This window comes from Aquarana catesbeiana, linkage group LG13, assembly GCF_042186555.1.
Source record: "Aquarana catesbeiana isolate 2022-GZ linkage group LG13, ASM4218655v1, whole genome shotgun sequence".
Lineage (NCBI taxonomy): Eukaryota > Metazoa > Chordata > Amphibia > Anura > Ranidae > Aquarana > Aquarana catesbeiana.
In genome coordinates, this window is record NC_133336.1 from 52754013 (window position 1) to 52768604 (window position 14592).

At 42.7% G+C, this 14592-nt stretch overlaps 1 protein-coding gene across 11 annotated transcripts in view; it reads left to right on the forward strand.

The window, feature by feature from the left end:
• Positions 1-14592, forward strand: part of PPP1R13B (protein phosphatase 1 regulatory subunit 13B) — a 173329-nt gene that overhangs the window by 105263 nt on the left and 53474 nt on the right. Inside the window, exon 1 of one of the 11 annotated variants that reach the window (XM_073609866.1) lies at positions 10142-10393. The exons of the other annotated variants lie outside the window; for them this stretch is intronic. Within the exon in view, the coding sequence (XP_073465967.1) occupies positions 10355-10393 (39 nt within the window). The 5' untranslated portion in view covers positions 10142-10354. Of the gene's footprint in view, positions 1-10141; positions 10394-14592 lie in introns of those variants that run through there. 11 annotated transcript variants of the gene reach the window in all.

A 14592-nucleotide genomic window follows, 5' to 3' on the forward strand; every position in this document is an offset into this window, starting at 1 on the left:
AACTTTAACCAGACACTGATAGAAGTCACAAGTCTGCTCTAACTTTGGATGAGAAAAGGTATTTAGCAGTTTATATTTACTAAAACTATTGCATTTCCATGTTCTGTGGGAGACCAGATATAGTGAATGCAGGGTCCTAGATTTAGTAACACTGTAATGACCAATACCTGCCAACAAAAGAAACCAATGTGTTTTTCCTTTTTAGCACATATTCCAGCTGTGCGCATATCATAGTTACATGGTTAGGTGGAAAAAAGACACAAGTCCATCTAGTTCAACCAATAAAAAAAAAAAAAATATATACATTCCCATATATACAATCCTATACCACAGTTTATCCAGAGGAAGGTGAAAAACCCCAGCAAAGCATGATCCAGTTTGCTCACAGCAGGGAAAAAATAGTTTCCTGATCCCCCGAGAGGCAACCGGATATTCCCTGGATCAACTTTAGCTATAAATGTTAGTACCCAGTTATGTTGTCTTGTTTTCATCAATAGCGTTTCTATTCCGCATACACTTCAGCTTTGAGTGAAACAGAAAGTTCTTCCAGATTCCAGAGAGCACCTCAGAGGGTCTCTGGGAGTGTACTTCCTGAAGTTTGTGCTGTATAACATCTCTGTACGCCTTGTGTATCATTTGTCACACTGAGGCTACCAAGGTGCTAGTCGAGGCACCAGCTGAAATCTAAGAGTAATTAGACCGCAATCCTGCCCTTTTGTCAGTGCAAATTAATATCAGCTGGTTCAGTCTGAACTGATGGCCTATAAAAAGGTGTCTCATTTCCAAAGTGTCACATCTCATGATGGGTAAAAGCAAAGTGCTCTTGAGAGACCTTTGCAACCTTTTCGTTGCAAAACATACTGATGGCATTGTTTACAGAACGATTTCTAAACTTCTGAATGTTCCAGTGAGCACTGTTGGGGCCATAATCAGGAAGTGGAAAGAACATAATTTCACCATAAACCGGCCACGACCAGGTGCCCCTCGCAAAATTTTTGACAGAGGACTGAAAAGCATTATAAGAAGAGTTGTAAAAGCCAAGGACTTGGAATTATCAGGTACAATTGTTTCAATGATAATAATAAGTAATGCACTTAACCGCCATGTCCTGTATGCATGCTCACCACGCAAGACTCCATTGCTGAAGAAAAAGCATGTTGAGGCACGTTTAAAGTTTGCTGCATAACATTTAGACAAGCCTGTGAAATACTAGGAGAATATAGTCTGGTCAGAGGAGACCACAATTGAACTCTTTGGATGCCATAATACACACCATATTTGGAGATCAAATGGCACCGCACATCACCCCAAAAACACCCCCATACCAACAGTGAAGTTTGGAGGTGGGAACATCATGGAGTGGGGCTGTTTTTCAGCATACAGTACTGGCAAACTTCATATCATTGAAGGAAGGATGAATGGATAAATGTACCAAGACATTCTTGGTAAAAATCTGCTGCCATCTACCAGGATGATGAAGATAAAACGAGGGTGGACATTTCAGCAAGACAGTGACCCCAATTACAAAGCCAAGGAAACTCTCAATTGGTTTAAAAGAAGATAAAGCCGCTAGAATGGCCCAGCCAAACACCTGACTTGAATTCAATAGACCATCTATAGAAGGAACTTTTACCAGAGTTCATAGAAGAGGCCTGCGGAACCTTCAAGATTTAAAGACTGTGTGGAAGAATGGGCCAAAATCACATCTGAGCAATGCACGCGCCTAGTTTCTCCATACAGGAGGCATCTTGAAGCTGTCATCACCAACAAAGGATTTTGTACGAGCCATGCTCACTGCACAGCTGTTGTGTGTTAGGAGACACAGTGACAATGTACCGAGTAACATTTCAATCCAGTACTTTACACTGCTGCGGTATTGTGATGCGATGGTTTGTGTTGCAACCCACTGTACTGAAAAAAAAAAGTAGTGCATGCACTACTTTTTTTCAGCACACACCATGGCAATGCAGTTTTGTGAACTGACGCCATAGAAAACTAGGCATTTTACCTTGTCTATGCATTGGAGCTGTGCTGGAAATAGCTGCCTGCATAGTCCCAACACTTCTGTTGTGAATAAACCCTTAGCCCGCATTGGGTATGTTTGTACATTCCCATCTTGCTTCCTAACTTGGAGCTATCCGATTTCTGACACAATGGAGTGGGACTGGCTGGGGCACTATAATAAAGCCCGGATGAAAACCTAAAGCACTGAGAAGGTGGAAGCTACGATCTGAATGCACCACAATGTTTAATGTTCAGTTTTGGCAGCTGTGTACCTTTTTTCTAAGTGTAATGTTCATTGAAAACCCGTCACTTTCTTGTATCTCTGAGATTTTTTTCACATTTGTTTCTCTACCTCCTTCCACAAGGCCTTTAGCGAATGTATGGTGCTTGAAGAAGGTCTTTGCAATCATTCGCAAATACTTGTCGCCTTTCTTGTAGCGAATGTTGGTTGAGGTGGTTCTTGCAAGACTGTTGGCACAACTATAGATTTTTCGGCACCTAAAACATTTTACATGTGTTTTTAACTTTGCATTTATCAGTTTTAATCCGAAATGTGTTTTTACTGATCATCTGTTGTTTGAGAGGACAGAATTGAGAGATTATTGGAGTGTTTATAGAGGATCTGGTGATGAATTTTAAGGGTCACCTAAAGCAAGAGAAAGCAGAGCCCAGTTTGTTTAGTGATGAGCCTGCCGTATGAGTAACCCAGTGATCCAGAGCAACCTGCAGCGATTGAATCAGTTTCTGAAAAGGCTTAATCCGAAAATCCCTGCACACGTGCCTGTTGTGTTAGGATATCTCCCCTCCAGCCTTCTGGGTCGTTCTTCCTCTGACCTCCCTCTAACACTGACAGGGGTTGCTAATAAGCTTTTAACTCTGTCAGCAGCACAAGAATGTCATATTCAGCATATTGCTCCTTGTATAAACACAGCGGGTTGTAGGAAGGGCACATTGACTGCTGTGATTCCTGATCTTGTATGTAGTCCTCGCAGTCTGCCATCTTCCTCTGTCTTTACAGCAATCACTAAGTAAGGGTCTGTGTCGCCAGGCTTTGTGCTTGTGTTGATGGCAATGGCATCAATTTGATCATTCTTCAAAATTCATTGATGGGTACATTTGCCTTGCAGTTGACCACCTTCTGGCTTGCATTTGACCTGCATCAAGCAGGTTTTGAATTCCTGTAGACTTTTATGTTAATGCAAAACCCACATAAAGCTATCAAATGCCTGTCAACGCAGACCCTTTTTCTGACACACGTTTTTCTTTGGCTCCTTTGTTACCTAGAGCATGTGTTTAAAGGAGAAGTAAGGCCAAAGCTCTTTTGGCCCTACTTCTGTGAGTCATAGCAATGCACTTAGTTCTGCACTCCTGTGACCCGTATGCAGCCAACAGCATGCCAGAGTTCTCTGACTACTGATGTCACTCAGCCAGTCCAAACTCTGGATTGATCCCGACATCTGTTTGGGAACTATTCAAACGGCTAACCGGCAGCTGGATCAGCCTTTCAGCGCACTGCTGAGAGCCTGAGCCAGCCACTCTTACCCCCCGCACAGCCCAGTGCTCCAGTGACCACTGGAGGGGTAGAGCAGAGAGCCAGTGACTGACAGTCACCGCCCTCTGGTCACTGAAGACCAAGAGTGTAGAGCTGGCAGGGAACCGATGCAATATTGGATCAATGCTGCATTCAGCTAGGTGAGTACGATTGTTAATTTTTAATCCCGCACATCTTGGGTTTTACTGTGCCTGGTCTCCACCATCTTGGATTTTTTTTTTTAGCTGGGTTTTCAAATTTCTGTGATCATAGTTTAAATCTAAAGATCAACATGTAAACCATATACTGCAGCAATGCAGTGTGGGTGCAATATTGGAGGTCCATTCATTTAACCTGTAAAGTGAAACTCCAGCCAAAATAAAATCTAATTTTGGTTTGGGTGGTGAAGGCTTATATTTTGTCATTGTGAGGGGCCGAAACGCATCTTGCCCCAGTACTCCTCCCCTTAGACTTAACCCCAGCAGTGGGCTGGATCCTGGGAGGAGTTATGCAAATATTAAATGCCTTGATGGGTGGATGTCAGTCTGGAGCAGTGGGCTTTCTAGGTAGACTACAGTTTGCATGCAGACTATCCTAAGTAATGCCCACATGTGATGCTGACCCTACTTGTTTGAAAGAGCTGAAATCCACGGAATGAAGGAAACCGGCCAGAGACAGTCAGACTGGGGAAGTAGGGGCTAGGTAATGCTGGATGTCCTCCAGCCAGGAAATAAGGCAGGCTCTTTCTGACTTGTTGCAGATTCTAATGCATGCTTTGAGAAGCCTACAGTGTGCAGTGAAATAGAGTAAACCATTTTAGTACATAAGAGAAGCCCATACGACTGTTCAAGAATGAAGGTAAGGCTGGAGTTCAGCTTTAAACAATTTTTCACCATGCTAAGCAGGAATGCAACCTCTTTGAACAAGATTCTGTTCCATGCATTTACCAGCTTTATAGGACTGCAGAGGGCTGTGCTTAGATTCTGTGATCCCACTGGTTTTAATTTTACAGACATTTAGACAAGGACTGGTCATATTGACCACTACTTGGTGGCAGGATGCACATGATCTTCACCAGAATGATAACATGGACCACTTGCTGGTCACGATGTCCATTGTGTGACTCAGATTGTCTCACTGGAGAGAACCTCCAAGATCGGCGTGGCTTGTTATGCTATGCTTCCTCTACAGGCTCTGATAGCAGAAATATGAATGGTAATACATCCTCCTATGAATAACAGAATTCCTTAACTAGGAGGGGTCCTATTTGGTTTCTTGGAGAAATATTATTCTGTAAGTGTGTACGACTCTTTCTGTAATGGTGTTTTTTTTTCTCAGCATATCCAGCATAGAGTTCAGGTCCTTCTGAAGTCAGTTCCTGTTAACGAGGAGATGAAGCTTACACACCCACCCGCACACACAAGGACGCCGCGCACACCCAGAGCCTCTGGAGGTGAATTTATATAGCAGACAAAAGCCAACCCAAAGTGCACTTTACCCTTTATGTGTGCTCATTGTATAGTGGCTGCTCTGTGCCTTCCCATACTTGGAAGTGACATTTAATGGGACAGTAAAGCTAATAGTGGTCATACCATTTACAGTTCAGTGACTCATTTGTTATCCTTAGTTCATTTTCAGGACTTGTAGAAATGCATGCTAATGTAGATCTGATGCAATGCGTTGTGTTCATTTGACTTGAATGGCAGAAAGCAGGCAAAACCCATAGAAATTATCGCAAGCAGGGCTTTTTTTGCAACATGCTATGGTGTGATGGGTTCTCACTGGAGTCCATGTTTTTTCTCAACATCAATCATTTTACCTGTGTTGTAATACTGGTGGTCTGCTGATTGTCCAGAAACCCGCCACTGCTCACCCCTTGTGAAAATGCTAGTTGCCTGGCTGATTCTGAATCTAATGAACGTAGGTGAACACTTCAAGAATTGACAGGCCACACTCCGATAACATCACCACAATAAAAGCTTTCTTTTGAAATCTTGCTAGCTGTTAACCTCTGCTGTGCAATAATTGCATTCCAGGTTTAACCATAGAATTGGCGGATGGATCAAAAAAATTTTTTTTTTACATGTAAGGGCTTGATTTAGCATGTCTGGCACTTCTGTGGTTAACTTTTTTCCTTTACAAAGAATTTATTGGAGATTTTTCTATTATTTTTTTTGGAAAAAAGCCGTAACTTTGTGAAGGTACACAAGTAAAGACCAAGTTAGGCTGTCAGAAGACAAGGTACAGTTTAGTAGCAAAGATACCAGCAATACATTGAAAATCAGCGAAGTGCCAAGATAAAGGTCACAAAAAGTCCCAAAGTGATGCCCCAGGTATAGGGGAATTTGCTCTTCGCTGGCAAGACTGATTACCTTGTTGGTTGACTAAAAGGGGGAGAACAGACATGCAATGAAAGGGAGGAAGGGGAAAAAGAGGTTGGGGGGGGGGGGAGCAGGTGGAGAGAACACTTGCCTAGGAGAGAGAATAAAGGAAAGGGGGGAAAAAAAGAGGGGGGAACCTGAGTGGTCCGACCAGTAGGCCTTAGCAACCTCTATTGAGGTAGGTCATAAGGAAAGCAAAGTGCGTTCAATATTCGCCTGAGCCTTAGTCTATCCACGGGCCCCAAAGCTTAAGGTATTGAGCGTGTCTTCCAAGATTGTGTGGTTAACCGTTCAATGTTAATTGGATCTTTTTGAGTGCAATTATGGATGCAAGGCCATTAAGTGTATAAAGATTTGTCTTTTGGATGCCACTTTTGCCTCTAATTAGGCCCATTTTGAAGTGAAACTCGTTAGTGCGGATCTACAGCTATCAAGATTTCAAAGTAAAGCTTTTATTGTGGTGACGTTACCAGAGTACGGCTTGTCAATTTATGAAGTGTTCAGTGCATGGATCAGGGACATGCTTGTGGGTAGGTACCCAGAGTTTTTGGTGCTATGGAGAGAGCAGGTGTGCTTGGAAGCAGTATTTTCTCATATTTTATAGTACTTGCTGAGTTATTAGCCTTGAACTTTTTATTATGGCAAGTGTTGACTCAGTTTTTTTAAAATTTTAATGCAAAATAAAAACACAATACATAACCCGTTTTTTTGTAAACTATATAAGATGTTACGCCGAGTAAATAGATACCAAACATGTCATGCTTTAAAATTGCGCACCCCATGCAACGACGACAAACATAAATTTTTCTATCCATAGGCGACATTTTAAAAGGTTTTACAAATTACCACTCTAGATTTACACAGGAGGTCTAGTGCTAGGATTACTGCCCATGATCTGATGTCTGGGGTGATACCTCACATGAGTGGGATGATTGCTGTGTGTGAGAGGGACTGACGTGCACATTCGCTTTTGCGCACAAGCACAGGGAGACAGAGGCACTTACAATTTTTTTAATATCACTTTATTGCTGTCACTAAGAATGTAAACATCCTTGTGACAGCAATAGGCATGTGACAGGTACTCTTTATGGAGAGTTCTGGGGTCTTGAAGATCCCAAAATCCCTTCTTTACCATTAAAAGCATTCAATAAACCAAGACCTGTGTTTTTAGGTGGCGGGAGGGGGAGACTAGCAGTGGGCTAGTCAGCCGCTAGGATTGCATTTTACAACGGTATTGAGATGATGCCTGCAGCCAGTTATCCTGCACAAGTAGAGAGAACAGCAAGGAGCGGTCTTTATTACAGGAAGCTCCTGCAAAGTTTCTCATTGGATTACTGCACAGACCTGGAAGAAGTACTCAAAGCGCATCAGGATTCAAGTAAGAGTGAATATTATGCCACAAGTATTTGGATCGTTTTTTTCAGCATTCGGAATTCTGGTTTAGGGACAATATATAAATAACGACTATGAATTTGGCTGGACAGTCAGATGCACAACATGACTTTCAGAATGACATTTACAGCTGCTTATTAAGTAGGTTGGGTCAGTAGCAAGAGAGGGTCAGTGAAATGCAGTTCGCTGTAAAAGCCACTCTGAAAGTGGGTGGTATGAGGCAGCAAGTAAACATGTCCCTGAAGTTGATGTGTCGAAAGCAGTAAAATGGGCAAGCGTAAGGATTTGAGCGCCTTTGACAAGGGCGAAATAGTAATATCTAGATGACTGGGTCAGATCAACTCCAAAAACTGTAGCTCTTGTGGGATGTTCCTGGTCTGCAGTAGTCAGGACCTGCCAAAAGTGGTCCATGTAAGCACAGGATCATGGGTAGTCAGGGCTCATTGATGGAGAGAGAAGGCTGGGCCTGTGTAGTCCGATCCAATAGAAGAGCTATTGTAGCTCAAATTGCTGAAAAAAGGTAATGCAGGTTCTAATAGAAAGGTGTCTGAACACCCAGTGCATCAGTTTGCTGTGTATGGGGCTGCGTAGGCGCAGACCGATCAGGGTGCCCATGCTGACCCGTTTCCCACAGCCAGGAGAGCCTACAGGGGGCATGTAAGCATCAGAACTGCACCGCAGAGCAATGGAAGAAGGTGTCCTGGTCCGATGAATTCAAGAATGGTTTGAGGAATACAAGTTGGAAAAACAAGTCAGATCCATGGAGGCCCTACCTCACAACTTTCAGGATTTAAAGGATCTACTGATGGCTTGATGCCAGATAATGCTGCATACCTTCAGAGGTCTAATGGAGCCCATGCCTCAGTGGGTTATGGTGGGTGGTTATAATGTTATGGCTGATCGGAGTATATAGCTGTCTTTATTAATATAAAGATTTAAGCAACATTGATGCAGCAATTAACATTAAAGGGGGACCCCTCCTATCCTAACAATTTTATGTATCGTATAGTTCTCCTTTAAAAGGCACATTTTTACAGCATGTAACTTTGATTAAACATTTTTCGCTTGCTTTGTTTAAATCTGCAGACTATCAAAAAATGCTAAAATCATAACCATGGGTGATATTTGTTGGAGGACAGGCTTCTGTGTTTCATATTTCCATGACAGCTGAAGTTCTGATATTCTCCAGCCCGGCTTACAGTTTGATGACTGCTAACAGAAGAGCCCGGTTCATTGTGTGGTAGCAACAGAAATATAGTGTTGTACAACAAATTTTTGGGACATTTGAAAAGCCTACCTGTTGACTACTTCATGTGTACGTAGGCTGTAACAATGAACGTCTCCTATTTGGTCCCTTTTGGTCTGTTTTTCCGAAAGTGTTTCTAGTTAAAAAGTTTAAAAAAAAGTAGCTGTAGATCCTGCCAGAAATCCTGTGAGATGTTACCAAATAATGCTCTCTGCTTGTCCATACTGTTATCAAATACATTGTTTGCAGAGCACTACAAAACCACACCCCTCTATTATATGGCCAATTGGAGTAGGATGAGGTTCTGCAGTTCTATCTTGTTTCTGCTGTCCTGATAGAGAACAGTGAGTAAGCGTTCTCACCCTAGGACAGGGAGTGTTACTAAAGCTTGGGTATGGATATTTTTTCATGGTTATATTGGTCCATCATGGACCAATGTAGATATGCACGTGCCATACTTAGCTGATCCCCATAGAAGCTGGAAATCACTGTAATGGACACTGCTACTACAGTGATCACTACTGGCTTCTGGGTCCTTGCTTAATGGCTGCACTGCTGCTTGTTGAACAAAGAGGGTCGTTCACTCAGCCATTCATAAAATGCTTTGCATCTTCTCAATGATTGTTAATCGTTTTCTGGTTGGATGGGGTGGAGAGGCAGGCTGGTGAGACCAGGAGCTCTACCTAATCAAAGTACACTTTGCTGCTAACAGGTCGGCCACTATGCACAGGACCTGGAAGCCGTCATCAATAACAATTATGGTGCTGTCTACTACAGTGATTTCCAGCTTGTACGTGGATCAGCCAGGCATGGCACACAAAAAAAAAAAAAAAAAAAAAACTTCAGCGTTAAAATACTATGTTGTCTGGATTGAAGTTTTTGTTTTCTTACAATGTCACCCGCCATATGTAAATTATTTACCTGTTACCCAACAGTCCAGCTGCAGAGTGCTTATTGCAACAATGAGGCCTATTCACACCAGCATGTGCATTCTGATAAAATAATGCAGGCAATGCATGGCCACGCATAGACTGTTGCAATGCACTGCCACAATGACATGTGGTAACATGTAGGTTGATGTTAAAATTAAAAAAAAAATTAAAAAGGGAAAAAAAAGCATAGTGCACACCATCATGCACTTGTTTTGTGCACCATAATGCACTCACCCACTAATGTGAATGTGCCCCTTGGAAGAAACATGGGGGCCTGTTAGTGGATGAAACTTTTGTTTCTCCTGCAATAAAGAAAACTGCAAGCGATTTCAAATACAAGGCATTAAAATTCACAGTCAGTACATTTAATAACATAATTGGGGATCTGAAATATAAATATAACTTTACTGGGTGGCTACAGATTAGCTTTATAACCAACACTCTTGTAGTTAGTTGGAGTTCCTATGTCACCAGCAACAAATAAGAACTCAGAGGTTGTAGGTTTTTACTTGGTGTATGGGTTTTCTTAGCATGGCTGGTGGCTGTCATGCGTCTCGATTTTGTTGTGGTTTTGGAGAGGGAGGGTCTGATGCTCGGGGACTGCTATTAAGCTTGTGGAATGTGTAGGATTATACAAGGGAGGTTGTTTGGCCTCCTTCAAGAGGAGATGCTCATTTGGCAAGTGAAGCTCATCCCTCGCACGTCCCTTCTACCTGTCACTCATGTATGAGGCTTCCAGCCTGCCACACGCTCTGCACCTTCTCCAGCATCCCACACCTGCTCACCCATCTGTCACAACACTGCAAGCTACTCAGGACTTGGTGGCAGGGCTAGCTGGCTGTCCCGTCATCTCTCATTTTCCATCACCATGTGGGCGAGGAGGAGAAGCCAGCACATCAAGCTTCAGGTTTTCTGAGATTGTTTTTTTTTTTTTTTTTTTTCTTTTAAATGTTGGATATGTTTTTACTGCTTCCCTTTAGGGCTTAGAGTGGGTGGCAGCACATTGTTTCTGCCTCTGTAAAGCTGAATGAATTAAGAGGATTTCCTGCTGGCTCTTGTGCTAATTGTATTTCAGGATTTTCTCTCCGCTTAGTAACCCTTCTCATTCTAGGGGCGGTGGGGACTTTATTCGGAAGAGGTCATTGCTCAAGAGTTTCTTATTGTATCGTGGTGAACTGCCAACACTGGGTCCATTTTTTAAAGGGGGTCTTCTGCCGTACCTGTACATTTTAAGCAATTTCTTTTTGACCCTACTGATTGCTAAAAGATCAAATTTTTTAAAAGTAAATTTGCTTTAATTGAGATCCTTTCCAGTGTGTTTCCTGCATGCTGGTGGGCAGACCTCCGAAGCAGAGTGGAAATGTTTGCATCTTACTTCTTGAGAATTTTGCCTCAGAGACACATCTCTATGATCATGTCACCTATCTTCATCAATTAAACGGTTAAAAGTGACTTCTGTTGCTCCAGAATATTTTATGTTGAAGCTGGTTAGAGTGAAGGCTGCAGATAATAATGAATTGTCCCCCTGGCATGTATTTCAGTTTATATCTTCTTACAATTAAGTGATAGTTTGGAGCACTTTTATATTGTAAAACCAAATGTCATTATATAGGAACCAGAACCACAGGCCATTTAAATGTTATAAAGGGCTAGTCCACCATAATCTTTAATAAGTAGAGTTAGTTGGATAATTGACCATTTTTTTTATGTTTATCTCAAGGGCGTTAGTGGTGAGATCAATGCACTAACAAAAGTATAATTGTGGTTTGGTAGCCCCAAATATGAGGTGCCCGCTGTTTTGTGCACTGCTTCCCAAAATCCCTATCTGATGCTGGGCCCCAAACTTCAGGAAAGGAAATACAGGCACCTTATACCAATCTACTGCTTTACTTTACTTTTTAAAGTGGTATTAAACCCTCACATATACTCAGTGAAGTGACTGGCTTCAGGTGATACACAAAGATGAAACCTATCCTCCTACATAAATTATACCTGTTTATCTGGAATCTATTCTTCTATACATTCATTCAAAGTTCAGTTTTTTAAAGTTGCTGTGAGAAGACAGAAAAAAAGGGGAGAGCTGAAATTACACTCCGCAGAGCTCAGTGAGGAGAACTGTAAGGCCCCTTTCACACTGGAGCGGTTTGCAGGAGTTATTGCGCTAAAAATACCGCCTGAAAACCGCCCCTAAACAGCCTCCGCTGTTTGTTCAGTGTGAAAGCCCGAGGGCTTTCACACTGAAGCGGTGCGCTCGCAGGACGGTAAAAAAAGTCCTGCGAGCCGCTTCTTTGGAGCGGGGAAGGAGCGGTGTATTCACCGCTCCTAAACCGCTCCTGCCCATTGAAATCAATGGGACAGCGCGGCTATACCGTGGTAATACCACGGCTATAGCCGCGATGTACGAGCGGATTTAACCCTTTTTTGGCCGCCAGTGGGGGTTAAAACCGAACCGCTAGCGGCCGAATACCGCTACAAGAACGACGGTACAGCAGCGCTAAAAATAGCGCTGTTGTACCGCCGACGCCCCCACCGCCCCAGTGTGAAAGGGGCCTAAGAGCTGATAGGAGGGAATAGAACCCCCCCCCCCCCCTCCACACAGCTCACAGGAACAGAGCTGAGGTTGTCAATCTGCTGGAGCTCCCTCCCCTGTCACCTTTTTTACCTTGGTGTCAGGAAAACTTGTCAGAAGTGATTCATGCTGATGAGAGAGGAGTGAAGCAGTAGACAGAAATCACACTTAGCACACTTAAAGTAGTTGTAAAGTTTCAGTTTTGCATTAAGGTGAAAAACCTTCTGTGCTGCAGCTGCCCCCCCAGAGCCCCCCTTTTTTCTTACCTAAACTTGATCGTTCCAACAAAAAAAAAAAGAACGACAATTTTGAAAAAAAAAAGTTTTTCATTTAATAAAATCTAATTTCTTCATCAATTTAGGGCAATATGTATTCGGCTACATATTTTTGTTAAAAAAACACCCAAAAGTGTATATTGATTGGTTTGTGCAAAAGTTATTGCTTGGGATGGGGTATATTTATGGACTTTTAATTTTTTTTCTGTTTTTACTAGTAATGGCGGCGATCAGCAATTTTTGGCGGGACTGCGACATTGCGGCGGACAAATCTGACACTAAGTGACACTTTTTTTGGGGAACCAGTGACACCAATACAGTGATCAGTGCTAAAAAAAAATAAAAAATAAAATGTACTGTCGCTGTATAAATTACACTGGCAGGGAAGGGGTTAACATCAGGGGCGATCAAAGGGTTAAGTGTGCTCCTAGGGAGTGCTTTCCAACTGTGTGGGGGATGGACTGACTGGAGGAAGAGAGAGATCTGTGTTCCTGATTAGCAGGAACACAAGATCTCTCTCTTCCTCTCTGACAGAACGGCAGTCTGCGTTGTTTACATAGGCAGACCGCCATTCTGCCTCTCCTGTCAACGATCGCGGGTGACTGATCGTGGCCGCTGGACCCACTGATTGCCTCCCACTGTATCCAAGCGGAGTGCGAGCGCCCCAGAGCTGATCCGAGGAATCACGTGCAGGTACGTGATTTTGCGCTTAAGGGCTGCCTTGCCGCAGTATGTACCTGGGGTGGTCCCTAAGTGATTAAGTGACTGTCAACACTTTGCCCACAACGGCATGATCAGAGCGAATGATTCACACAAGTTGCAAAGAGGTTAATCGCACTTATTACAGATCCTGCTCCCCATTGCTGTAAATAGCATTATGGCACACCTTACTGTATTGTCTATTGTATGTTTCCTTTTTTCTCTGCTGTGGGTAGCACCCTTTTCAATAGGTGACTTTTCTGTTCTGGCACACCTTTGTGTATTTTGCTTATATTTATACCATACAGAAGCATGTAAACTACAACTCCGTGCACATAAATGAAAAAACACATACTAAAGATAATGCATTGTAATGCTAACCTAAGCTTACTTGGAGGGAGACTATACAGAAATAATTGTGCGTTTCAAATATGTAACCTCTTTTTAAATAAATCCAAGCATACCAAGTAGCTTCTAACCTTTTTACTTCTGCCTTTTCTTTGTTGCGTTTTGAGAGTTGTCGTCATCATGGAATCAGGCCAGTATTAAAACTGCATTGTTTACGTTTTAGTACGACACTGTCTGCACTTTGACCGCAGACCAGGACTGGAAATGAGAAAAGCTGCTGATTACCTGAAGCTTCAGGATAGCTATCTAGTAATGATATCAAAGCCAGTTTAATGTCATTTTTCATGATAACTGTACTTGTAGAACACATAGTGGGGTTGATTTAGTAAAAGTGCAAAATCTGGTGCAGCTCTGCATAGAATCCAATCGGCTTCCAGTTTTTTTTTTTTGTCAAAGCTTAAAGCGGAGTTCCGATTAAAAAAAAAATGTAAAAGTCAGCAGCTACAAATACTGCAGCTGCTGACTTTTAATAATCGGACACTTACCTGTCCCAGGGTCCAGCGATGCGGGGGAACGAAGCCCCGCTCCTCTTCCCCTCCTCTCTGCGGTGCCGGCATTGTAAGTGTGGGCGCCTGGCTGTGGCTTCACTGCCGGGCACACACTGCGCATACGCGAGCCGTGCTGCACACTGTGACTGGCCGGGCAATCATCTGGAACCTTTGACGTGTCCCAGATGATTGCCGAGAGGGAGGAGGGAGAGGTGAACTTGCTTCCGGCGCCGCGGTGCCCCGGGGGGGAAGTGGGAGCTGGAATCCTCTAAAGAGTGTTTTCGCCCCCCCCCCCCCCAAAAAAAAAAGAAATATGTGGCCTGTCAGGGGGTCACCTTCCCTTAAAGCAGAAGTTCCATTTTTGGGTGGAACTCCGCTTTAAGGCCCCATTCACACCTCACAGCATTTTAGTAGTTCAAAGCTTCAAAATGCTGGAGGAGAAAAAAATCAATTTATTCTCTATGGAGTTGGCTCACATCTCACAAAGTTTTTGGCGTAATTTTATTCCCATAGAAATAAATGAAAACTTGAAATTTTGTCACTTGTTTTTCTGCTCAAATGAAAAAAATTGTAAAAAAAAAAAAATTATAGTAATACTATATGAATAAATGTAAAATTAATACACAAATAACTAGAAATCATAAATAACATTAAGATGAAATAACCC